General features: G+C 47.5%; 1 protein-coding gene and 1 long non-coding RNA gene across 3 annotated transcripts in view; both read right to left on the bottom strand.

The window, feature by feature from the left end:
• Positions 1-1,020: 1,020 nt before the first annotated feature.
• Positions 1,021-2,181, bottom strand: LOC147666015 (uncharacterized). Of its 2 annotated transcripts, XM_086949323.1 has the most exons (3): positions 2,000-2,130; positions 1,815-1,915; positions 1,021-1,730 (listed from the first exon to the last, which is right to left on the bottom strand). In XM_086949323.1, the coding sequence occupies exons 1-3, from the start codon at positions 2,128-2,130 to the stop codon at positions 1,021-1,023; spliced, it is 942 nt and encodes a 313-aa protein (XP_086805449.1). The 2 variants fall into 2 exon arrangements, with proteins under 2 accessions (XP_086805449.1, XP_086805448.1); XM_086949322.1 differs by having other exon boundaries at positions 1,021-2,181.
• Positions 2,182-3,153: 972 nt separating this feature from the next.
• Positions 3,154-27,617, bottom strand: part of LOC147666014 (uncharacterized) — a 57,740-nt gene continuing 33,276 nt past the window's right edge. Inside the window, exon 3 of the long non-coding RNA XR_015304940.1 lies at positions 3,154-3,435. This is a non-coding gene — a long non-coding RNA (uncharacterized LOC147666014). The remainder of the gene's footprint in view (positions 3,436-27,617) is intronic.

Genomic DNA, 27,617 nt, shown 5'->3' with positions numbered 1-27,617 from the left:
ATTGCGATCTGAATCTAGTGAACTGTGTGCCTGCCCTGCCACATTTCTCACTTCATTGAGTTCAAAACTTCATTCTAAAAATGATATTTCTCTATTCTCTCTCTCACCGTCCGTGACCGACTGCCTCCGAACCCAAGTCAGTCCCAGTCCCAGGCCACTGTCCCAAATTTGAAGGGGAGACGACGGCGCTCCTCCGCTCGGGATATCAAAGAAGATGGCTCAGGCTGCTGGCACACACATGAATTCTTTATTTCTAGCAGCAGCGCGAAGCACTACACGCACTCCCCTGCGCTGCCGTCTCCGAGTCTCGTCAGAGGAGCACAGCGCGCGGGGGCTGTCCCAGGGCTGTCATTGGTAGCGCTAAAGATTGACGGCCCTGGGACCCAAACTGGGTGGGTACACCACGCATCTGAATCATCACCGACCCCACTGGTGCGTAGTGTGCGTGCGTGCTTGGCCAGTGGCTGCAGTGCACAATCACTGTACTGACTGCAGAGTAGTATAATATTTTTATTTTGTAAGCAGGTGCGCAACTCGGTGCGCTGAGACAAAGTTGCGGTGGGCGGCGGCTTCAATCAAGGCTTGCACAGATGCTGATGCACTATAAATAAAAAGCAGTGAAGCACTGGCAGGCAGCCGCAGCAGAGAGGTACCGTGAGGGCGAGGCTGAGGCTAACTAACCAGATTGGTGACACCCCATGATGCGGTGACACCCGGTGCGGTCCGCACCCCCTGCACCCCCCTAGTGACGCCACTGAAAGCACTCATAAGGTTTTTCATCAGTATGGAGTCGCTTATGGTTAGCGAGGCTGTGCCAATCAAATAGGAATTTCTGGCATTCACTGCATTGGTAATGTTTTTCCCCCTCTGTGCGTCTGCTCATGTAGAGTGAGAATGCGTTTAAAATGGATGCTTTTCTGGCACTTGGAGCACTGAATTATTTTGATGGTGTGTTTTCTTATGGCGCTTGTAACCATCTCTACCTCTGAATCTTTTCTGACATTTAGAGCACTGATAATTTTATTCACCAGTGTGGATTCTCACATGTTTACTGAGTTGAGATTTTTGGCTGAAACATTTTTGGCATTCAGAGCACTGATAAGGCTTTTCCCCAGTGTGGATTCTTATATGGTAAGTGAGACTGCTTTTTTCACTGAAACATCTGTGGCATTCAGAGCATTGATAAGGCTTTTCCCCAGTGTGGGTTCTTATATGCTGAGTGAGACTGAATTTTTCACTGAAACATCTGTGGCATTCAGAGCATTGATAAGGCTTTTCCCCAGTGTGGGTTCTTATATGCTGAGTGAGACTGATTTTTTCACTGAAACATCTGTGGCATTCAGAGCACTGATAAGGTTTTTCCCCAGTGTGGGTTCTTATATGCTGAGTGAGACTGCTTTTTTGAATGAAACATATCTGGCATTCAGAGCACTGATAAGGCTTTTCCCCAGTGTGGATTCTTATATGCTGAGTGAGACTGCTTTTTATACTGAAACATTTCTGGCATTCAGAGCACTGAAAAGGTTTATACCCAGTGTGTGTTCTTATATGCCAAGCGAGACTGCTTTTGTCAATAAAACATTTCTGGCATTCAGAGCACTGAAAAGATTTTTCCCCAGTGTGGGTTCTTCTATGCCAAGTGAGAATACTTTGGTAACTGAAACATTTTTGGCATTCAGAGCACTGGTAAGGTTTTTCCCCAGTGTGGGTCCTTGTATGTATAGTAAGTGCTCTTTTGTCACTGAAACATTTCTGGCATTCAGCGCACTGATAAGGTTTTTCCACAGAGTGGGTTAATGCATGTCGATATAGACTCGCTTTGATACTAAACCTTTCCTGGCATTCAGAGCACTGATAAGGTTTTTCCCCAGTGTGGATTCTCAAATGCTCAGTGAGATAAGATTTACGGCTGAAACTTTTTGGGCATTCAGCGCACTGGTAAGGTTTTTCCACAGAGTGGGTTAATGCATGTCGATATAGACTCGCTTTGATACTAAACCTTTTCTGGCATTCAGAGCACTGATAAGGTTTTTCCCCAGTGTGGATTCTCATATGCACAGTGAGATAAGATTTATGCCTGAAACTTTTTTGGCATACTTTGCACTGAGAGTGGTTTCCCCCAGTGTGCATTCTCTCAAATTCAGTGAGATGAGATTTATGGCTGTATCTTTTTTGGCACATGTAACTTTTTTCCCCAACTTAGGTTATTTTGCCTTGATTGAGGCGGTTTTGAACACTGAATTTGTTCTCACAGTCCGTTTTTTTTATAACGTGTATTCCTAGAGTTAATATCTCTACGTTTAGTTTTCTTTTGCTTATATGCCACAGTAAGAGTGAACCCGATGTTAGAGTTGGGCTTGTTTAGATAATGTTCAGCATTTATCTCTAAAAGAAATTGTGTGTAATTTTCTTAACACTTCAATTGAGCAAAATATGTCTGAAAGCAGCCCTGTAACACCTGTCGAAATATTTCTAGCAGATAATAGTCTTTAGGTTATAGCCTATCCAGCAGCAACTTATTTTGTGACTGAAGATTTTCTCAAATCTATTTGTATAGGTTCTTAGCAATGCAGTGATAAGGTGTTAGTCTGATATTTATTAATTAAACTGATAAGTACCTTTTTTGCACTGACGTAATGGCAGTAACTGAGGGCGTTAGAACGTGCACAGTACGATTGTGGATCACGAGTCTCAGAACATCAGTTCCTTTTACCCTTTCTATGTTTGGTGTAAGGTTAAGGTTTGTAGTTCTGAAGACGAGGATTTATTTACATTACCTCTAGCGCAACTGTGCTCATTTAATCCATTTTTATATTTAACAGTTTTACATCTCACTCATGCACAACAGATAATGTTGAGGCGATTTACATAGAATTACAGAACAGCACACAATAAAAAGGAAACAATCTGAGATGGTCATGAACACAATAAAGTGGTGAATTTTTAAGGTTTTCACAAGAGTGAGCAGAGTGGGGCGTGGTTTTCTACCCAGAGTCAGATAGTCTCAAACTTGCGTAACTGGTTAAAAACGGTTGTTGAACAAAGGTAATTTCCCAATCTTTTGGTTGTTAACGTGTCAGCTTCGGAGTCTTCTCTCAGCGTCTTTTCTTTGATGGTCTGCAGAAGAAACCTTTTGTTATAACTTTCTTTTATGCAGTGTGTGCTTCCTCTCTGGAATTACATGATGTTTTAGATGAAGGTTATTCTGTGCACAGATTTGGCTTTGCTCTGGGTTAATGAAATGCTAAATTAGAGACTTCACTTACAGTACAGTACTTTCCTCAGCTCCCACTTCCTCGCCACACCTAGATTTTGGAAATGGTTTAAACGTAGAAGGCTGGATGTCCTTCAGTTTTTCAAAATAATCCTTCTTATGGCACTGACTTCAGTTGCCTGGTGCTAAATCTTCCTTTCTTCGTCAGTAATTTCAATCACCTATAGTATTAAAATTAAATACTTAATACATGAAAATTTCCCAAAATATAATTTACAAGCCAAATCAATGCAGAGTTGCAGAATTTTGAAAATGTTGAGCTGTTTTTCATACAGAGCAGAGTGTAGAATTGTAGCCTGAGAGAACTTGGATGTAGGAGTGAGGATTTATAGAATTGTCAACATTTTATTAAGCTCACAAAGGATACATGCACCCTATGGACTTGTAACATAGAATCCCAAAGGCAGAAATTAAAGTCACTGGCACCAAACAGATATTTAAACAAGCATTTACAATGCAACGGTTTCGCCTTTGCAAATTTTAGAGCTATTGGCATTGTAAATGACAACATTTTTATTTATGTGTTGGTTTTGAAAACATAAATAAATGGCATTGTCATTTAACAATGCCAATAGCTTAATCTCTCGCAAATGCCACACACACACACCCACAGAGAGCCACACCCACAGAGAGCCCCCCCTCAGAGGCCCCCACACACACACTGCGAGCCCCACACACTGCGAGCCCCACACACTGCTGCTGTTTACAAGGAGGGGCCGCATGTAAAGGTCAAGTTGGACACAAACGGAAACAGTTGGAAACAGAAGAATGGTGAGATGGTTGGAAGTTGGTTCTGCTTGGGTATGGAAGGTGACACTAAAGTTACTCCTTTCCTTGTGCTCAAGATGCCTTGCACTGTGTTATGAGCTAAGATGGACCTTGAACACGAAGCAAGAAGTGTACAAGCACCTGCACTTAGCAACAAGGCCAGGGATGTGAGACTACAGGATCACGAGATACACATAGATCTGGCAATACAGAGAAGGTTGTGAGCGAAAGGATGAAACCAGAAAATGAATGCTGTCAAATAAGAAAGCGCATCTGGTAATCCGCGACAGGCAACAGTTAAGTTTATCAGAAATTGAGGTTTCCTTTTTTTTTACTTGTCTCTACTGCTATGATTCTGGGTAAAATGTAAGAGTTGTTTTTCTACCGCTCTGAGCTCTGTTGGGGCCGCCGATCCCCAGTTCACTGCAGGCGTCAGCTCACTGCCGCCCATCGCCTGTAGAAAGTGATTTACAAGCTGCTTGAGCCAATTAGCGTCTGCGTCTTACAACGGGGGGCTCACCAGGGCACCTCTGAAGTACAAATCGGCTGGGAGGCGGCTTAAAGGTGTCCTCCAGGTGTCTGGGCCTTCTGGACAGGCAGTGTTGTCCTGCAGCTAAATCCACATGGGAGGGTCCTGTCCACCCCGAGAGCCCGGCCTGTCAATACAGCTGCTGAGCCCAATCACAACACGGCTTAGGCGGGATTTGTTTATTACTGGCGAGGTTAAGTAATTGTCACGGGATATGGAGAGCAGACAGGACTGGTTCGGGTGGGCCAAGTGGGGTGGATTCTATAGATGCCCTTTCTGGAGATAGGTGTCGACCTACATTTCTCACTTCCTAACTTCTGAGAACTTAAAAACGTGACGTATTTGTACACCATGTGCCAGTGAATTCGATGCGTGTTCTGCACAGTTGATGGTACTTTCGGCAGCCACCCTTCAGAACGTTTTTCATGAAGCTTAACTGATTTCAGAACTAAACCTAAACGCTCTGCGTAACGGGTGACATTACCTCCAATGTACCTTATTTAAATCTTTAAACACGTGAGTGACAACTGCACGGCTGGGACAGCAATGTTACCCAGGGCGGGGTCCAATTTAGTAAAATTGTACTTTAGAAAAACAAATTGTTGGTAAACACCATCATGAAAACTATATGTGTTTTTGAATGAAACAACAGTTATGCATCATAAGAATGTCACCCCTGTATGTCCCTCATGTCCTTGTACATAAAGATGCTTTGGAAATGAAGATCGTAGATGCTACAATTTATACGAATAACTTTCTATTTTTATTTCAGAAGGAACACTTTTTTGCTTCGTGCGGACAGTGTTTACCATAGCACAGTTAAAGAGCGGTGAGTTGGTAGACGACCTTGTCGAAGAGGGCAGGGAAGGGGCAGGCCGAGGGGGTACTTTGTGGGGCCTTACATGAGGTCAACATCTTTTTCCCCTCTCTGCAGGTAGTTGTGCACCAGCCAGCTAAGAAACAGTGGACTTGTTATAGAGGAATCTAAAATAAAGTTTAGTTTGCATGTAACAAGGACTGGCAGTAGTGTACTGAAAGCCCACAGTGTCGTTGCGCTTTGTTCTTTGCTAGCCCATTGTCACTTGAAATAACCGATTGGGCCATGAACTCAGTATAATTCAAATACACATCCAGGCCCACTCGAGCAGGAGTTTTGTTTTCCTGCTGAGTTCCGCCCATGGGGGGGCTCTATTACTCCTGGAACAGACTCGGTTTGCCTGTGGCCTCCATCTCTGCTACTCGCGTCCGACAGGTGAGGAGGGCTCAGTGGAGTGGTGGGGCGGTGCCCAGACGCCCTAATGAGATTTGGAAGCTGCCGAGCTTCTGAGTGGGGATGAGGTCTCAGGGCGTAATGGCCTAGCGTTTATGCAGACTCCATGTGTGGGAGGATTATTTTTTTTTATTTTTTTAAGGGTTGGAGATGTCAATGGAGAAGGTACGGATGCAATATTGAGGAATAAAGATTAGAAAGGGAAAGCACCAGGGCCCTAACGTTTTCGGACTACGGATGGAGTGGGCAGAGCAAAAACCAATTTGCAGTACCTGGCAGCAAAGCTCAAACTTCTTGTCTGGCGCGAGGATGCAGAGCAGTGGTTATCGATGTAAAGGGTCCGGATGCCCCGAATTTCCTGGTACACCTACCAGGAAGGGCCACTGGTGGGGCAGAGTAGCGTGGTGGCTATCCGGCGGAAGGCAGATGTAGTGACACACAAAACCTTCTTCCGGAAGGGAAATTCTAAAGGGGAGACAAATAACCTAAAACATTCGATCTATACAAAAAAAACCAACGCGCAGCTTGGGTGAATGGCAGACCCTCCCAGGAGCCCTGCGGTATGCGCCAGCCCCATCCCGGCACCAGAGGCCATCAGGCCAGCGGAAGTATACGTTTCTGAATTGCATGCTCCTCGTTTGAGAAGAGACCGATATACGAGGACTGTATACCCCGATTGATTGATTTTGTGGGGGAGCAGGCACGGCCTGCCACCCACCCCCGCAGAGCAGCGGCCGCGCCTCTCGCCGCACCCCTCCCAGGTCTCACTACTCAGTCCCACCTACACGGCTCTCGCCCTGCACCCCGTCACTGTAGCTGGTGGCCAACATTAAGCCTGCAAAGAAAGAGCACCACACTCACCGCGGCCCGGGTTCACCAATGCTCACGAATAATCACCGAAAGCAGCCGTAGCTTTCCGTCCTCGGGCAGCCTTACGGTCGTTTTCTTACTTCCGTTCAGTTCGTCACTTCCACTTACCTGTAAGGAAAGTGACATCGCGCAGCCCACCCCAGCTTGGAGTAGGGAGCGGGTCGGGTCTGCATCCTCACAGGGAGAGCGAGCAGGCTGGTGGGACGAAGGATGCCAAGACCCCAAAAAAAAATAACCCGCCCACCGCCGCATGACGTGGGCAGAAAGCCTAAAAATCGCCGGAACGCCCACAAATCTGCTCCGGCATTGACGGACAGATCTGTCTTTCAATGGCAAGCCTCCATTTATGGAGCTAGCCAATGGAAGACAGAGGCGGGACTAGGCCAACATACTGTTGACATAAGATTTCGCCTGTGTGAAACGCTGCTTGCGCAGCTTTCGACAGGCAAAACCTAAAAAGACATTGTTACATGTAATCCACTTGCACGAAAGACAAACCGTACTGTCTTGAGCAATAACTTCTTAATTTTCTTGGACAGGGTGGCCGGTTTCTCAAGGATAACTTGTTGAAGGTAGGGTAATATTTTTTCTTGGATAGATAAACAGTCTATGGATTCAAATACACGCTCATAAGGTAGGACAGAAAAGAAGGTTAGGATCAGGATAACATTTAGGAACATGTTTTTAGTTTTAATGTAAAATGTGTTCATGCTCAAGACTGATTTCTATACAATGAACAAGATCAACTGGTAGCATCCAGGGTGATCTTTGTAGATGGATGGCGATGGTTACCACCTTCAAAAGATCCTAGAATCACACTGTTATACAAGGGGCATGGAAAGGGGAGACCACTCGGTCCCCCCGAACGTATGGCTGGGTGCCCCGCCCACCCGAGGAACCTTTGTGGGCGGGGGGCGTGACCCGACTGGTATGCCCAAAGTGGCGTGGTCGGAGAACGCCCCCGCCGCCTAAGAAGGAGGTCCTATGACTCCGGGCCCGGAAGTCCGTGTATTTCCGGGCCGGAAGGAGGATGCCGCCCCGCCCCCCGCTGGAAGCTTAAAAGGCGAGGAGGTCTGAGCAGGCGTCCTCTTGTTCTCGCGCTTTGGAGGCTGCACCACTCGACGCCTGTGAGCCCTCAACGAGAGCAAGTAGCGATTTTGAGCGTGGTAATCGTGTGTCTTTCTCTTTCAGTTCCTGAGAAGCGTTTTTGGAGTCCGGAGAGCTGTGGTTAAGCGGATTTGCGAAACAAAACAAGAGCGGAGATGCTGGGGAAAAAGATCGCAAAGGGCGTCGAGATGGAGCGCTTGCTACGCACACTGGTGAACAAGGTTTCATCGATGGATAGGAGGTTTGGTAAGGTGGACCAACTGGGTCGCAACTTGGCCGAGCTGCAGAGAAAGGTAGAGGCACAGGCAGGGCCCTCAGGAGGGCCGAAGAGGACTCGGGGTCCTGCCCTGCCGAATGTCACACCAGGTGGCAGAGGGAAGAGCAAGAGAGGCAAGAAAGGGGCCTTGGACGCTCCGCTGCCCGAGGAGGTCCCGGTAGCACCATCCGCACCTGTGCCCGATGGGGCCCCGGTAGCACCGACTACACCTGTAGTTCCGGTGGTGGTCCCGACTGATGGGGGCCTGCCGATCCCAGTGATTGTAACCCCACTGGAGAAGGAGCAGATACCCCCTGAGTTGGCCGCGCACCTGGCGGCGGTCCTGCCATGGCTAAAAAAGGGGGCCGCAGGGTCTGCGCCGGCGGTAGAACCCGCTGAGGAAGCTAGGCAAATTACCCCGTAAGAATTATTCTTGTTAGAGTGCAGGTGTCTTGCCTGCGAGGGTTCCTTTACTCTCATTGAATGTTGTATTGTAGTGTACGTTATTAATGTAAAAATCTTTTCTAACCAATATCTTATATACTCTACTATGTCTGATAAAGAAATTCTTTCATACACTGAGGATTATATAGCAAAATTGATTCGGGATCAAGGTACTTCTAGTTTCCTGTTAGGGAGCGAGAGGTTATCGGTAGATGCCGGATTGAATGAGAAACTGGCCAAACTTGAGCGGTTGGAGAAAAAGTTGATCAGGTCACGACTGCATGGTCATGTTTTGACCAAATACCTGGAAGCCAATATAATTCCACTGGGCCTACAGGTTCGGAATGAGCCAGGTATATTTATAGACGTTCCTAAATTTCGGGAAGGTTTTAGTCACGTGGCCAACAACTGCTCCAGGCACTGGATGGTGCTTGGAGTTGAGACGGCCATTGAGTACGTGAGGAAACTAATACAGGAAATAGCTGACTTAAAAACTGAGATCCTGGGTGACTCAGCCCTCACCAACGCGAAGGAGGCGTTGGAGCGCGCTGAGAAAACATTGGCTGAATTCAATACAATCACATTAGGTAGAAAGCTTGACAAACTAGCAAAAGACGTCAAGAACTACGATAAAAAGGTTACATATCCATACTTAGCAGATAACTATTACCAGCAGGACACCCAGGGTTTCTTTACAAACAGAGGAAGACAGGGACCACGTAGGTTCCATACATTCTCTAACTCTTCCGCAGGGAGTGGCTCTGATTCAGACATCAACCAACCCTCTACTAGTAACTCAAATTATCAGGCACAGGACCCTTTTTTAGGGGAAGGTCCCTCCAGAGGAAACAGAGGCGGGGGGAGACAACAGAATTGGGATCGCCCAAGGAGATGGGGGCGGGGGAGGTCAATGCAGGGCACATCCCGGGTCAGGTTTTATCAACCAGATACACATGGGGAGATATCTACAAGGAGGCAGACATATCGCTGGTGAGGCTCCACGATAATGAGATTCCAAGTACATCAGGGGTTACAAACCATCTAAATTCATCTGGTTCAGAGGGACTGGGCGACAATGGAGGTCAACATATTTCTAAAGTTAGCACAGCACCATCGCAAATCCCTGAACACATGTCACTACAACTAATTGAAGATACACCGGGCCAGAATTCGGAGGTACAAGTCGAAACTACTCTTGACCCTAACCGCCTGTTGACAATAGCACTCCCAAGTCAAGATAACAATACCCCCACACAAAATCTTGATCCAGTGATCAATCTATCTAACTATACCCTAACGGACGCAGAAAGAAATGTTCTATCCAGAGGGCTTTCATTTGTGCCAACAACTATCCCAGACTCATTCCAAGTGAGGTTAGAACTGCAGAGATTTTTCAGAAAAATCAGACTGAAATACTTCTTCACTAAAAATGACTCATCACCCACAAGAACGGCAACGATATTTAGACCAGTCTCTACGTTTACCCCAGCCTCATTCACCATGAGTGAAAGAATATTGGCCTTTGAAAAAGTGGTCTTAGAAGAAGTCATGCAATCACTGGAAGAACGAAGATATATACAATACAACACAAGTAAAGAAGAAAAGGATGCACTTTATGAACTGTCACATAATGAAGCCATAGTAATAAAAGCTGCGGACAAGGGGGGTGCAATTGTGGTACAAAATACACAAGACTACATTGATGAGATTAATGGGCAACTCCAAGTGCAGGACAGTTATAACAAGATCAGAGGAGATCCGACCTCTGAAATAAAGACACTGATTGAGACAGTAACTAAAAATGGAATCGATATGGGCTTTCTAAGCCAGAATGAGTATGATTTCCTCAATCAACGTGAACCAAGAATTCCAACAATATACACACTCCCCAAGGTGCATAAGGGACTTGAGAAGCCTCCCGGTAGACCCATAGTATCGGGTTGTGGCTCGATTCTGGAGCCACTTAACAGATTTATTGACCACTTTCTGCAACCGTGGGTCACACATACTAAATCTTATGTACGGGACAGTATGCACATTATACAGCTCCTGGAGGGTCAACCATTTGACAGCAAGAAACAGATGATGGTAACGCTAGATGTGTCATCTTTGTACACCTCTATTCCCCAGACCACTGCAATGGAAGTCATTACGAAAACGCTTGACAGAAGAGAGAGACCCCACTGGATACCGACTGAATTCCTGATGAACCTCCTTGAGATTGCGATGAAGAAAAATTTCTTTGTTTTTAGGAATCAATTCTACTATCAATGTAAAGGAGTAGCCATGGGGGCTACTTATGCTCCTAGTTTGGCTAACATCTTTATGGATCACTACGAAGAGGAGCATCTGTATGACCTTAGCAACCCCTACCTGCGCAACATTGATGTATGGAAACGATACATTGATGATGTGCTTATGATTTGGTCGGGAACAGAAATGGAACTGAAAGACTTCTATACTTGGATAAATACCAGGAGTAATGATATCCAATTTACGATGACTAGCAACTCTGAATCGATTGACTTCCTGGACCTTACATTTAAGGTTGAAAATGGTCAACTGTATACCGATTTGTTCCGCAAACCAATGGGAAGAAATACACTCCTGATGTATAGATCACATCATCCCAGGAACCTAAGAGACAATTTACCCTACGGACAGTATCTGAGGGTAAGAAGGAACTGCTATAGACGACAGGACTTCTTCCAGGCTATAGAAGACCTGACATTGCGACTGAGGGGACGTGGATATCCATCGAGCTTGCTAAAAAAAGCGAGAAAACGCGCATGGTACCAACCACGTGAACAATTGCTGGAACCAAAGGAGAAGACAGACGACATGAAGAACCTGGTATGTGTAACCACATATAATACCAAAAGTGAGGACATCAAAAAAACTATAAAGAAGTACTGGAATCTGGTGGCGAGTGACCTACAGATGGAGGAGCAGCCACTATTTGCATTCAAACGGGGACGGAACATCAAGGATGTAGTGGTCAGTGCGTTTCTCAATCCACCCAAACAACAAGACTTAAGAAGCATGTTGAATTTGCCACCGGTGGTTGGCAACCACAAATGTGGCAGTTGCAAGGTGTGTGATCTTTGCCAGGAAGGATCCAGCTTCACACATAACTCCAGAACATACAAATTGACACAGTTTACGAATTGCAACAGTACCCATGTGATATACACCATCACTTGTCCATGTGGGTTGCTTTACGTAGGACAAACTACACAAAAAGTCAAAATAAGAATATTGCAGCATATGAGCCGAATTAGATGCAACACTATTGGGGCCCCACTAGTTGAGCATTATAACACCTATAAACATAAGCCTGAGGAGATCAAGTGGAGAGTGGTGGAAAAGGTAACCATAGGCCCAAGGGGTGGATCTATAGTGAAGGCATTGAGCTATAAGGAGTGTAGATGGATACATTCTTTGAACAGTGTCTCACAGGGGCTGAATGAGAGAGAAGAAACAGCGAGACAAATGGGACAGCTGTGAATGTTTGGCTATAAGATGGATACATTCTTTGAACAGTGTCTCACAGGGGCTGAATGAGAGAGAAGAAACAGCGAGACAAATGGGACAGCTGTGAATGTTTGGCTATAAGTATATCTGCTGCCTTATCTTTGACCAAAACATCTCTGAATAGTCTAGCTTAAAAATATCACATCGCTAGCAGAAAGGAGAAGGAAACCTAACGTTGTATGTTTTTTAAATATAATGTGCATTGATCACGTTAACGTTGTATGGGTTTCAAATATAATGTGCATGGATCATGATAACGTTAATTGTCGCCATGGAAGGGTTTTGACTTTGCCATTAAGATATGTTAATATTCCACTGTGTCTCGTTTCAATGATTATAATAACCTTTCCGTTCCCTTAATCTACCAAGTATCGGTCAATGAATAAATGTAGAAGTCCAAACACCGCTGTTTAATATCCCCAAAGTCTGTTCAGCCTTTCTCGGACTGATCACCCAGCAACGAGAGGCTTCGTGTCCAAACACCGCTGTTTAATATCATCAAAGTCTGTTGAACCTCTCGCACTAATCGCCTAGCAACGAGAGGCTTCATGTAACTGATTCGGCAATAGTTTCAACCTAGACGGGCTGACGTCACCCGGACGCGTGCCTTGTCTTGCGCGTTGTTGCCAGGCAACGCCAACGCCGACGTCCTCGAGGCGAACGCGGAAGTTGTTAACTACCGCTTCTGTGACTCGCATTCCACTAATCGGCACTGCTCGGCCGAGTGGACGAGTTTTGAATCCTGGTCGGACGAAGGAAACAACATAATTAAAGTAAGCGCTGAAAATCCTCAGACCTATACAGATTTTAATTCTGCCTGTGTGGTCAGGTTATCTGACGGACTTTTCCGTTTTAATATTACAGGAATCCCACATTGAATGTGAGAGGGCTTATTTGATGGCAGACAGCAATATGGAAGCACACATATATAAATGGTGAGTGCTGCCAAGAAAACATAGCGGGATGATTAACTATGATTAGACACCCCCATTGAACCCCTCCTTTTTTAAAATAAACACTCTACTAATATTTTGCAAATGACATTAAATTTGCAGATTGTTGAAAGTAATGCACAACGATCGTGATGATCAGAGAGAACAGTCACCCTACAAATAGAAATACCTTTGAATATTGCCACATGATATACGGAATAGGTGAGTGTTACACACCCGTGAGGTCTGATCTAATTCCTAATATGGCTAATATTGAGTAATTAGTCCAATAATACTCATTTTTTGATCATTCAGATTCTAGATTGCTGAAGACACCCGCACAAAGTAGAATATAAGGATGTATGCTCGTTGAAGACCTGGTAATAAATTGTAACTACGTCTTCCAATAATAATTTTTCGTGCAAAACCCAAACCTGATGGTTTTATCTCTTTTAAACCAACAGGCGCAATAATCCTTTCCCAGTCCCCGTCCTGAAGAAGACCCGCCAGTGACCCACAAATAAGGTGTCCACAGGGTCGAAACGTCGACAGAACCATCAAAGGACCAACTTACCGTGTCCAACACATCATAGCTAATTGAAATAGCGTGTTGGTCTCGAGTATTAATGAGATAGGAATTGGCCTGTTATAACCTTTCCCCTCTCCCTCATAATCACGCATTCACTTGTATATAGACCTTCACTGATATATGTCACAATGTCACAATATTTCACACTCAGTCACTTCTTACACTGATTTGAATTGTTGCGCCGCATTTTGTATTTTGTAAAAAAGTAAAAAATTGCTTTTTATGTTCTTACGGAAGGTGTCAGTTGAAAACTAAAAAGAATAGAAAAAATAACTGTTTAATTAAAAATCACTCTGACCCTTCTTCATGTGTTTGGTTTTGCACTCTAAAGATGACTAATGTAGCATATTTTTGAAGTTATGTGTTGATTACCGCTGAAGGCATGCATATGATTCAAAGCAATTGTACAGATACCCGAAGGAACCACTGTTGAAATTACTATAGGCAAATAATTGAGCAGCTTAATCGGGCAAGGGGTGTTGGGGCGGGAAATGTACTTTCTCCCCTCTGCAGGAGACACCCGCAGTGACGCCGGAGAACCAGAAGACGGAGGTTCCAGTCTGCGAAGGAGCGGTTGAACAGGGTAAGAGATCTCTCCCGATCATGGGGGATGGCGTGCTACCTTCTAGGCGGCAACGCTTGGCGCAACATGTGCCCATGGCAACGAAGGAATTGATTTGGGGCGACAAATGTATAAACATGTTTTCTCTATTGACGGACAACCATGAGTTTGAATACGCTCAGAGTCAGAAAGAATGGATGCATCCCGGTGAGTGGAGAGCAAAAATGGCGGAATTCTGGGTAGAGGAATCAATAATGAATTGGGTCAGGGCTTTCTCGGTGTTCGTCGCAATTGTGGCGGAAAAATCTCCTGAATTGTTGGCGGATTTGGCATGTTATCAAAGCAGGATAACGAGTTTCCATGAAAAATACAGGGGGGATGTATGGAGAGGTTATGATACTACATTCCGAAAGGAAAAGGAATTTAACAATACATTAACGTGGGATCGTTTGGATACCGTTGCATGGCATGCTCAGTTTACTCCGGATATCGGAGGTGCGGGGGTGGGCCATCTGGTTTTAGGCCTTACCACCAGAAGCGGGCCCAGACCTTTCGGACACCGTATGGGGGAGACCAGCAGGCCAGAACGGGGGGAAATGGCAACAAGCGCCGGGTGTGTTGGGGTTACAATTTATTTATTTATTTATTTATTTCAATTTATATAGCGCGTTATAACCCAGGGGTCTCTAAGCGCTTTATCAGGGTCCAGATATCAGGTACTGTGGAGGAAAACTGTTCATAAAAATTACAAATCACCCCATGCTTGCTGGAAAAGCACTGTTTTTAGTTTTATTCGGAAGGTCAACAAATCAGTCTCCTTCCGTAATTCTATTGGTAGCTTATTCCAGGCTGTTGGGAACAAATATGAAAAGGCACGTCCAGCTACTGTGGCCAGTCTACAACGTGGTTGAATAAGAAGAGAGGCGTCAGCAGATCGAAGTGTCCGTGCTGGGCTATAGGGGATAAGGCGAGATTTCATGTACATTGGAGCCTTACCGTACAGGGCTTTGTGAACAATGCACAATCCTTTGAACATCACCCTTTGCTTAACCGGCAGCCAGTGCAGTTCTTGCATAAGGGGAGATGCATGGGTATTCCTTGGCTTTTTAAAGATAAGCCTAGCAGCGTCGTTCATGACAACCTGCAACTTGTTCAGAAGTGTTTGTGGCAGTCCTATATATAGCGAGTTGCCATAATCTAGCCTAGCCAGGATCGTGGCGGAGACCGCTCGCCTCAGAGTGGAAAAGGACAACAAAGGTGAAACTTTTCTAAGTTGTCGGAGGATGCCGACGCAGGTCCCTACCACCGTCCTCACTTGTTTTTGCATAGACAGCCTGCCGTCCACTTGGATGCCTAAACTCTTGACCACAGTTGCTGGTTCCGGAGGTGACCCTAATTCTCTTGGCCAGAAATCCTCACTCCATGGGTTCCCTGCGATGGTGATTGGCAGTACCTCGGCCTTATCCGGATTGATTTTTAATGAATTCCTGGACATCCAGTTGGCTGTATACTTCAAGATATTTTGCAATCTTACGAGGCCACCCGGACCCTGGTCAAGTTGGATCACTATTTGGGTGTCATCCGCGTAGTTATATACATGGCAGTCCATCTGGTTAAGCAATCTGATCAGGGGTTGTAAATAGATGTCGTAGCTCCGGGTCCCGTTTGGTCACGGATGGGCACAGATGGGCTCGACTCTGGCGTGACTCCGGCGTGCTCAAGCTGCGCGCGAACGCTGCGCGTCAGCATGGCCGTCTTAAATAGCTGCCTCTGAGCAGCTAGTGCGCAAACAAAGATGGCGCCAACAAGCGTCCCGCTTTTCCCCCCAATGTGGCTGCCGCCGGTAATAACAAAGGAGTGGAAGGTAAGGAATGCAAGGACCCGCTAAAGTGCGGTGTATTAACAATTATTGTGCAAGTATTTGGGTGAGGCACAGGTTTAAAAACGGGGGAGAATTCTACTTAAACAAAATCAAATATCAAACAGGTATTTTTAAAAACGAGGTTTCCCTCCAGCAGTAAAGCGTGAAAATATCACACAGGTATTTTTAAAAACGAGGTTTCCCTCCAGCAGTAAAGCGCTTTCTACAGAGAGCGCTGCTCGCATTTGTTAGGTCTCCTGAGGGTCGTGTCCTAAACCGCAAGGCACTTGCAGGTTCAGACACGCATGCGCAGCCTGTGGTAACACCTCACACCCGAGGCGACGTGCCGATCAAAGAGCAACGGAGCGGGGACCAGAGGAGGGGCGAAGCAGGATGGACACGGCGGCCCATTGGGTTAACCAGACACCCGTGGACATCCTGGCGTTGACCCCCTGGCTGAGTAAGTACCCCGATCATGCGTCCGCAGGGACCCTGCGGGACGGTTTCTCTCATGGTTTTAGGATCCCGGTAGGCGACTTTAGGGGTGCCCCGGTATGCAAGAATCAATTGTCGGTAATGCAGAACCCGGCCGTGGCCGCTGAAAAAATTGCAAAAGAGCTTCGCCTGGGGTGGATTGCAGGGCACTTTGGGGATATACCGACTGAGGATTTTGTTTGTTCCCCTTTGAGGGTGGTGCCCAAGAAAGAGCCGGGCGAATTCAGGCTGATTCACAATTTGTCATCCCCAAAGGGGGCATCTGTAAATGAGGCAATTGATGAGAACATCTGTAGTGTGCGATATGCATCTTTTGATGACGCAGTCGTCATGTTAAATCGCCTCGGACCTGGGGCATTGTTAGCAAAATCTGACATTGAATCTGCATTTTGACTATTGCCTGTACACCCTGATGATCAGCACTTGCTGGGGTTTGCGTTTCAGGGGAAGTACTATATGGATATGTGCATGCCGATGGGTTGTTCAATCTCTTGTGCTTATTTTGAAATGTTCAGCTCATTCCTGGAATGGGCATTCTCCAAAGCATCGGGACACCGGCATGTGATGCACTATCTAGACGATTTCCTATTTGTGGGCCCGGCGGGCTCTCAGGACTGTGCACGGGCATTGCAGGAATTTTGCGTGCTCATGCGTCGTTTTGGGGTCCCGTTAGCGCCAGGTGAGACGGTGGGGCCAACAACCTCCTTGGAGTTCTTGGGTATTGAGATAGACTCCCTGGAGGGTTGCTTTCGCTTGCCCGCGGAAAAAATGGCCAAATTTAGGGCTTCCTTGGTTCAATGTATTAAGAACGACAAAGTATCTTTGCACCAACTTCAGCAGACCGTGGGCCAGTTGAATTTCGCCTTGAGGGTCATCCCGATGGCCCGCCTTTTCTCACGGTCCATCGCGCAGGCCATGGTGGACCTCAAGGAAGGCCACCATCGGACAAGGCTGTCGGCCAAGGTTCGCCAGGACATGCTCATTTGGCTGGCATTCTTGGCGGACTTCAATGGCCGAGTAGTCTGGAGCAGGCCTCCGGCCACGTCGGCAGAGTTGGGTTTATGGACAGACTCTGAGGGCAGCACAGGTTTTGGCGCAATCCTGGGTAACCGCTGGTCGGCACAGAAATGGCCCACGTGGTGGGAGACGAGTGGGCTGACAAGCAACATTGGGTTTTTGGAACTATTCCCGATATGGGTAGCATTGTGTGCTTGGGCAGGTGAGTTTCGGAACCGATCAGTTGTATTTTGGTCCGATAACATGACTGTGGTTGAATGCATTAATCAGCAGGCAGCGCGCTGCAAATGGATACTCCGGTTGTTGAAGGAGATTGTACTGACATGCTTGAGATTAAATGTCCAATTCAGGGCGAAACATGTACCAGGTGTACTAAATACTGCGGCTAATGCACTCTCTCGTTTCAAAATGCGGCCTTCAGGGAGTGTTTACCTTCAGCGGAGCAAATGGCGGCACCATTTCCGAGGTGCTACGGCAAATCGGCGCCCCAGACTACAGAACCTCGTGGCAGCCAGTCTAGTGCCCAGGACGAGGAAAGCGTACGAAGGGGCGTTGCGCGCTTACTGTGCCTTTTTGGGTCCAGATGGGGTCAGGAGGAGTCTTTTACCCAATTTTTGGTGGCACTTCACGAGGAAGGCCGGTCAACGGCGACCGCTAATCGGTATAAGGCCGCCATATCATTCATGGCACAGCTCCAGGGGATCAGAGACCCCACACATTCCTTTGTAGTCAGGAAAGCGCTGCGGGGTTGGCGTCGCTTGGAGGGGCGCATACTTGATAACAGGCATCCGATTGGATTTGAAAGATTGTCGGCCTTATTGGTTAAGTTGGGGGAGACATGTTCCTCGCCTAACGAGGTGATCTTGTTCAGGGCTGCATTTACACTAGAATTCTATGGGGCGCTGCGAATAAGCGAGCTCGTGGCTGCAAATAAGAAAGATGTAAATGGGGGCTTGCGCAGGGATCACATTCAAGTGAAGGGGGATACAGTGTTGATCACGATTGCCAGGTTGAAGACAGATCAGGAGGCAAGGGGGAGCAGCATTGTATTACAACGCGCTCCGGGTGGTCACTGTTGTCCAGTGAAGCACGTCGAGGCTAACTTGAAGCAGAGAGAGGCGACGTGGGGGGGGGGCCTTGCTACGACATGCGGACGGCTCCCCGCTAACGAAATTCCAGTTTCAGAAAGTGCTGACAATCACGATTGCAGCGGCGGGATTGAACCCGGGTGATTTTGGAACGCATTCGTTCAGAATAGGGGCCGCTACAGAGGCAACGGCCAGGGGTATGCAGGCAGACAAAGTGAAACAGTTGGGTAGATGGTCATCGGACTGTTTCAAGCGTTATGTGCGATTGCATATGTTATGATTGTGTTAGAAACACACTCACGCGGCCTGTCTTTTTGTTTGGATTACAGTTTCACGAGCCTGTGACGCGGGCGGAAATTGGGGTCGACCCAGGATCAGCGAACAAGCACTCCGTGGGCTACGATGAGAAGTCGATCGGTATGGGTCGTGGGCCACTCATACTTGAGGCGGGCTGGAGAGATATTCAGGGCAGGTGATGCGATTCACACACCTGATAATTTATGGTATAACATATCTTTCCATGGGAAAGGAGGTCTGGGTATCAACCCGTTGCAAGATTTTGTCGAAGACCTGTTAGGGCGGCACAGGTCACCGCCATCCATTGTGGTAATACATGTAGGGGGCAATGATTTGGTAAAATTGGGTAGGCGGGCATTGATAGAGCGCATCCTACACACAGTTAGTTGGCTGGCGAAAACACTCCCGGGTTCAACGATAGCATGGTCACACATAGTCCCCAGGAAGGTATGGAGGGGGGGTTTGTCAATTACAGCATTGAATAACTCAGTTAGGAGGGTCAACAACAAGATGGATAAACTGTTTCGGTCTAAACACCTCCAGGTCTGGGCGGCTCACCTGGAGGCTCCGTGCTCCTCTCCTGATTTACCTGCAAACTTCGCAAGGACTGTAATCTAACGTAATGGTATTGAATGGCATTGAATGGAACCGAAACGGAATAGAATTGAATTGAATCGAATTGGGCACTTAATGGTCGCGGCTAGAGCACATAAGTGCTAAACCAACAATGTTTCAACCTTCAAACCTTCAATCTTTTAAACACAAACCTGCGCTGGTGGTTCTCCTTTATCATAGCACGCTGATGTTCCGGTTCCCTGACCCGGCCTGGCTGCTCCGGCGGTTGCTCCGTGACTTGCTCAGCAGCTCCGGGATAGGTTAGATTGGTCTCAGTCTTAGCCAGCGAGTGACTGCCGTCGTTTTGCGGTTCAAGGGAATGTCTACCAAGAACCCGAATCCGTCGCGTTCGACGAGGAACAGCAAGCAGGCGGCAGCGGCTCCCTTCGCTACTGCCGCCCCAGGAATCACTGCAGCAGCAGCGGCAGCAGCGGCAGCAGCGGCAGCAGCGGCAGCGCCACCTCCGCCCATTGCGGAGGCTGTGACCGAGGGCGCCTCACCAGAAGACAGCAGGGGTCCCGCTTTGCTCGGCGGAAAGAAAGCTGCAGCTGCCGCATCACTTGCATCATTTGCAGAGCCAGGGCCGGCTGTCACCACTAAGAAGCAGAATCCGGTGGAAGATTTGGCCAAAGACAAACAGGTACTGAGATCGCTTACCCCGCTAGTAGGGACACAAACTAAAGGCTCTAAGGGCTCTAAGGACTCTACTCCTAAAACTGCTAAAACGGGGCCTAAATTGACTGTCAAAACGGGGGGGCCTGCTGGAGAAACAGTTTCACACCCTCTAATAAAAGCTGTTATAAACCCCAACGCAACTCAGGAGGGGGGCCAAGTAGCAATGCCTGACACTAACGCTGATATCGATTCTGAAGGACTCTTTATCAATTCCTCGGTTGTACAGCCATCGATAATGGGGCTCAGCAATGGTGACAGTATTGGTGACACTGAACAGCCGCTACTCAAGGGAGGTGACCCTGCCATTCTAGCTCCCCCGCCACAGCCCGATCCCATAATTGCCACTCAGTCAGCACTCTGTGATCCTCGGCCAACCAGTATGGAAGGACCTAACTCCGGCTGTGTGGGAATACCATCAGAAGCCCACAGGGAGGAAGATGAATGCGGGGCTCAAAATGAGCATACAGTGCCTACAGTGGATATTGAGTTGGACTCTTATGAGGACTATGAGGTAGAGACTGAGACTGAGGATGACTTTATTGATTACAGGGCTAACCCTCTTGTGGGGGGGTGTGTCTCTAAGATTAAGGCTATGGGCAAACAAAAAGCAAGGAGAGGTAGCTTGGCTGGTGCTATCTCCAAACGGTCAAAACCTAGTAATAACCAAGCTTTAAGGAAGAACTTGCCGGAAGAAAGCCCACTTAGAAAATGGATTGAAGCGAAGGGCTTGGTCAAAACCATGGCGCTAAGGCTCTCAGGAGCAAGCCCCACAGACTCTATACCTGTACTGGTCACTCCGGACAAAAGCATCTTAATCGACCCTGTTAATCTGCCTCCTGAGGACTTGACAGAGGAAGAACAGCCTCAGGTGCAGGGGAATCTGCCTGTTTCACCTGATGTTCTGGAACCAGCACTGGCCCACGCAAGCGACGCTTTGCATTCTAACATCAATTTAGCTGCCCAAACAACAGGCAATACCAGCTTCCCCTTTCCACGGGGATCAACCTCCGGTCTTGCTCTAGCCTCTTCTTCACCTGTTATGGTTAAAAACAGGGGCAACCCATCAGATGAGGGATCATTGAGACAAGACTCAAGACCGGAAACAGTCAACTCTTCCCCTCTGGACGAAATACTAAAGATACTGAGCAAGCAGCTGAGTAACCAACGTGCAGAAGCACAGGAGTACTATCTCCAACTTAGGGAGGATAATAATAAGATGCAATCCTCTCTATGCGAGCTTACCTCTAAAATTGGGGGGATCTCGCAGGAAACCACAGAACTACAGCAACGGGTGGTTGAGGTGGAGGAGTCTACCACTAAAATGACAGTTGCGGTTGAAAAGCATGATGACCAGCTGACTGCACTACAGTTAAAAGTCGAGGATTTGGAAAACAGGCAGAGACGATCTAATCTAAGACTATTTGGCATACCGGAGAGATCCGAGGGCTCAGACCCGAGGGCGTACATTGTAGGAGTACTCCAGAAAGCTTTCCCTGATCTGGCAGATTGGGACTGGGACTCGCAAATCCAGCGGGCCCACCGTCTTCCCTTGTTTCAAAGAAACAGAGAGAATCAGTTTCCACGCCCCTTTTTAATCTATTTTGGCAACTTTCTTTTGCGCCAGGTGGTCTGGCAGAGAGCTCGCCCTAACTCTCCAGTAGCTGTAGGGGAGTTCTCACTTTTTGCACGATCAGACCTAAGCAGGGACACCATGGATAGGAGGTGGCAGCTCCGTAAATTGATGGACCCCATTAAGTCTCACGGAGGGCAGGTGTTCCTTCAAGAACCCGCCCGCCTTAAGGTTATTAGAAGCGGGCGGACACATTTCTTTAATGATGCTAAGGAGGCAGAAGCTTACCTCTCTAGTATCAGCTCTAGCCAGAGCCATACCTAAAATAATTACAATTGGCCCAAAGGGTGGTGATTAATCTATCAAAAAAAAGAATACACACACATCATTTTTCTAAGTTACAGGATTTAGCTTAGAGGGTTTAATAGAGGGCTACCCCTCAGTATATGATAAATGTTCACTTAGTTCCATCCTTAATGATCTCTTACTTATTATGCACAATGATGTTTGACAAGGGGGGGCAGGAGCCTCTCAGGGTGATCCACCACACGAGCTGCCTCTCCAACGGCAGCTGTAGCTGGAGGGTGGTTCTTCCCCGGCTGGGGTGAGAGCCAGGGGGGTGGGAGGGGGTGGGCACCCGTCTCTGCAGCTTGGGGGCTCAGGGTGGTGGGGGGGGGGGGGGGGAAATCACTTAAAATTTGTTTGCAGGCTGACAGGGGAGAACAAGACGAAGAATCTGATAAAGACATCAAAACACTGATTACTGAATGGTTTATTGGCTGTGCTAGTTGTTTGAGGGACCAAGACTTATTATTTGACAATTTGACGTTGGGTCTGAATTTTTTGCTACCTTATAAATGCATGTAATAAAATGTCTAGCTTGGAATGTAGCGGGCTCAATAGTAAAAAACAAAAAAAAAAAAAAAAGGAAAGGAGGTCTGGGTATCAACCAGTTGCAAGATTTTTGTCGAAGATCTGTTAGGGCGGCACAGGTCACCGCCATCCATTGTGGTAATACATGTAGGGGGCAATGATTTGGTAAAATTGGGTAGGCTGACATTGATAGAGCGACGTGGGGGGGGGGGGCCTTGCTACGACATGCGGACGGCTCCCCGCTAACGAAATTCCAGTTTCAGAAAGTGCTGACAATCACGATTGCAGCGGTGGGGTTGAACCCGGGTGATTTTGGAACGCATTCGTTCAGAATAGGGGCCGCTACAGAGGCAACGGCCAGGGGTATGCAGGCAATGTGAAACAGTTGGGGAGATGGTCATCGGACTGTTTCAAGCGTTATGTGCGATTGCATATGTTATGATTGTGTTAGAAACACACTCACGCTGCCTGTATTTTTGTTTGGATTACAGTTTCACGAGCCTGTGACGCGGGGTGGAAATTGGGGTCGACCCAGGATCAGCGAACAAGCACTTTGCGGGCTACGATGAGAAGTCGATCGGTATGGGTCGTGGGCCACTCATACGTGAGGCGGGCTGGAGAGATATTCAGGGCAGGTGATGCGATTCACACACCTGATAATTTATGGTATAACATATCTTTCCATGGGAAAGGAGGTCTGGGTATCAACCAGTTGCAAGATTTTGTCGAAGATCTGTTAGGGCGGCACAGGTCACCGCCATCCATTGTGGTAATACATGTAGGGGGCAATGATTTGGTAAAATTGGGTAGGCTGGCATTGATAGAGCGCATCCTACACACAGTTAGTTGGCTGGCGAAAACACTCCCGGGTTCAACGATAGCATTGTCACACATAGTCCCCAGGAAGGTATGGAGGGGGGGGTTTGTCAATTACAGCATTGAATAACTCAGTTAAGAGGGTCAACAACAAGATGGATAAACTGTTTCGGTCTAAACACCTCCAGAGTATTCCTCATGGGTGCATATGGGGGGATCGCTGTTATTCACAGGATGGGGTGCACTTGTCCAGGGAGGGGAATGATATTTGGATTGGAGACATAATAGCATGGCTAGTGGGCTTGGAGAGACACGACCTATAGGAGCTTTTGGGGGGGCCGGATAGTCGGTCAACTATCCGGCCTGTGGCGGTAAGGTCATGATCGGTGAGCAGAGATTTCAAGGTCCCCAGGGGGGCAGCACCCATTACGGATGGGGCGCCCGAGGGGAGACGGCCATTGGCCCACCCAGAGGGGGAGTTGGGCCATCGGCCACACCCAGAGGGAGTGTTGGGCCATCGGCCACACCCAGGGGAGGGTTGGGCCATCGGCCACACCCTAGGGGAGTATTGGGCTATAAGCCCCTCCTAAGAGTTGCACTTCCCGGGGGCCGGATATCCGCATGGCGGAGCTAGTGCGGGGAGAGGGGGGGGAGTTCAGGCTGTCCTTCTTACAGTCACCCCGCACGGGAACTCAGACGGCCTTAAGATGGCGTCGAGTGAAGGGGGCCCCCATGACAAGGGAAGCTATGGTTGGCTAAGAGGGTAAAGCCCTCTGCGCATGCGTCACTACGTGTGGGCGCTATTGGTTGGCTACGAGGGTAAAGTCCTCTGCGCATGCGTCACTACGTGTGGGCGCTAGTTGGTGATAGGGATCTGACACCGGTTAAGACCTTGCCGTTGGCCCTTAATGTTAGGATGTACAAAATCCGTATGCAATGCCTGATGTTAGACTCGGTTAGGAAACCTTTTGTATTAGAGATTTGTTAAGGTTAGCCTCGAAGATCTGTCAACATCAAGTGAACTTGGAAAGTGAATTTTGTACATGTTGAAATGAAACGTTTTATTTAAAGATTTAATTTTGTTTCATATTTTAATAAATACGGCCGGGGGGGTCGCAAGGCCCCCCTGCCTTCCAAAAGTTCAAATGTGTCTGTCTCCTACCATTGGGATTTCGGTGGAAGGGGTGGCGGGCATCCCTGACCATATATGCTTTTGGTGTAGGCCTTTGTCTAAAGTGTAGTTTTCTATTTCATCTCATCAGATGTATTTAATGTTATCATTTAATGCAACTTTAAAAAAACCTTTGTTTGTAAAGTACAAGTTTGATGACTCTGATGGTTGTATTTTATACCTGCTCATATAGCGAGGAACAAGAAGGCTTACAGTGTGTGGATTACAAGTCAAAAATAAATAACGAGGATCTGCAGGTAGCTTTTCCTGCAAAAGTCGCACGTAAGAGAAATCTCCGTATTTGGATGGGCCAACAAAGGATGCTGGGAAAACAGATTTGAATAATCGTGCTCCAATATTTTCTGGGCCCAAAAGGTTTCAAGAAATGGTCCTCTTCCGAGGAGAAAAATGGTGGTCTCGTCAGTGTGCTAAATAACCCTAAAGAAGTGTGAGGATTTTGAAAAGAGAAACTAGCGTAGAATGATAGGTAAGCTAATTCTGTTCTGCAGAACTTCTGAAAAGGGCAGCTCTGCATATGAGCACTATATTTCAATAATACGGTGTTTAAAGGACTTCCTGAATGAGGTATAAATAGGTAAAAATAACTGCCTGTTAAGATTGGCTTTGCAAATTCTATCTCAAGACCATGCCTTTTTCACTGGCTCTTCAATGACATTGATGTTATTCTTTAAGAACTCAAAGGGGGCACCCCTTTGTCGTCTCTGTTCCCACCTACTCTCTTTTCAAGTGCACGCGTTCCTCTGTTCTTGGTCAGCCTCATCCATTCCCATCCTTTGGTGACCGAGAATAATAATCTCCAAGGTTCAAATGAATCCTTCTGTAAGGAGCTGAAAACATTGAGACACAAACTGTTTTCTTGGTGATCTAATTTAATTAAATTAAATGCAGACAATATTAATGCAATTGTGCATTATAAACTGACTCGGTGCCTTTTAAAAAGAAACCTCTGTAAAGCATGTCAGTCGACAGGCTCATCAAATTAATAACCTGAAATTTAGATGTAAGAGTTGCCGCCTTCAATTGCAAGGAAAGATCAAACTGGTAGATTGTAAACAGTACAAAGTCCTCTGTTACCCAGGAATAATGTGCTCTACAAAGTACCCAGGTGCCTGCTGTGCCACCAGGGATGGTGTCAGCCTGACAGTCTATCTAAGTTGAAGGGACATCACCTGCAGGCTGAATTACTTAATGGAGAAGCTGTGCACCTGTCCTGAAGAGCCTAGAAGTCTGCCTAGAAGCCTGCCTGTCTGGTAAGAAAGGGAAGGGAGTTTGACTATCCAGCAGGAGGACAAGGATGTCCTGGAAGAAGCAAGGTCCGACACATCCTCGTTATTTGTAGGGCGGGCCGGAAAGCCATCCAGCAGGACCAGCTAGTCTGAGGGACCCCCTCCTCCCCCGCCAAGACTCTCCCAACAGTTCAAGGCAGAAAATAAAACTCCCGACAACGTGATTGTTGAGGCCCAGTTGGACGATTGTGTGCTGCCAACTGCCCGTTCAAGGTTGCATTTGCCAAATTCCTAACACAACAGGGTCTAAATCTACTAGCTTCCTGGAGAGCCTGTGTTGGGCTTTTAGCAGCTGAATTTCTGGCTACTCTGTGTCAGAGGCCCATGAGGGACTACAACTACTCCAGTGTCGAACACCCTGTCTGAGCTTACGCCTGTGGTCCAGCCAGCCACAGTGTGGGCTTAATTGCTGACGGTCGGGCCTCCAGAGGGGCTGCACTTACCGACAGGCCAGGTGTGACTGCTACCTTGGGACTGCTGATCTTCAGGCAAAGGCAAAGAAAAGACAGAGCAGGTGCCCTACTGTATGCAACCTTACATCCAGGACAAAAGCTCTCCACAAAAGCCTGCTGGTGGGTCACTGCTCTCTCGAGTGTTCGGGCGTGCCATTCAAGTGCCGGGAAACAGGAAAGAGACCCAGACAAGACTGACTCATCCTGTGGAAGGATAAGACGCTTACGACAGAGCATATACGCATTGGGGTGACTGGAGTGACAGAACTGCACCTATACTATATTCATGATACTCCTAAATGCCCCTAGAGGGGAAGAGGGTATCAAAACTGGACGCACCTGTCTGCAGCACATGGTAGTCTGGCATGCCTGCACTATCTTTTCACCCAGACTGTCCATGAAGATGATTTTAGAAGTCTGCCTAGAAGCCTGCCTGTCTGGTAAGAAAGGGAAGGGAGTTTGACTATCCAGCAGGAGGACAAGGATGTCCTGGAAGAAGCAAGGTCCGACACATCCTCGTTATTTGTAGGGCGGGCCGGAAAGCCATCCAGCAGGACCAGCTAGTCTGAGGGACCCCCTCCTCCCCCGCCAAGACTCTCCCAACAGTTCAAGGCAGAAAATAAAACTCCCGACAACGTGATTGTTGAGGCCCAGTTGGACGATTGTGTGCTGCCAACTGCCCGTTCAAGGTTGCATTTGCCAAATTCCTAACACAACAGGGTCTAAATCTACTAGCTTCCTGGAGAGCCTGTGTTGGGCTTTTAGCAGCTGAATTTCTGGCTACTCTGTGTCAGAGGCCCATGAGGGACTACAACTACTCCAGTGTCGAACACCCTGTCTGAGCTTACGCCTGTGGTCCAGCCAGCCACAGTGTGGGCTTAATTGCTGACGGTCGGGCCTCCAGAGGGGCTGCACTTACCGACAGGCCAGGTGTGACTGCTACCTTGGGACTGCTGATCTTCAGGCAAAGGCAAAGAAAAGACAGAGTAGGTGCCCTACTGTATGCAACCTTACATCCAGGACAAAAGCTCTCCACAAAAGCCTGCTGGTGGGTCACTGCTCTCTCGAGTGTTCGGGCGTGCCATTCAAGTGCCGGGAAACAGGAAAGAGACCCAGACAAGACTGACTCATCCTGTGGAAGGATAAGACGCTTACGACAGAGCATATACGCATTGGGGTGACTGGAGTGACAGAACTGCACCTATACTATATTCATGATACTCCTAAATGCCCCTAGAGGGGAAG

This window comes from Lissotriton vulgaris, unplaced genomic scaffold (genome assembly GCF_964263255.1).
Source record: "Lissotriton vulgaris unplaced genomic scaffold, aLisVul1.2 SCAFFOLD_1209, whole genome shotgun sequence".
Classification (NCBI taxonomy): Eukaryota; Metazoa; Chordata; class Amphibia; order Caudata; family Salamandridae; genus Lissotriton; species Lissotriton vulgaris.
This window is presented reverse-complemented; position numbering and strand designations above follow the sequence as displayed.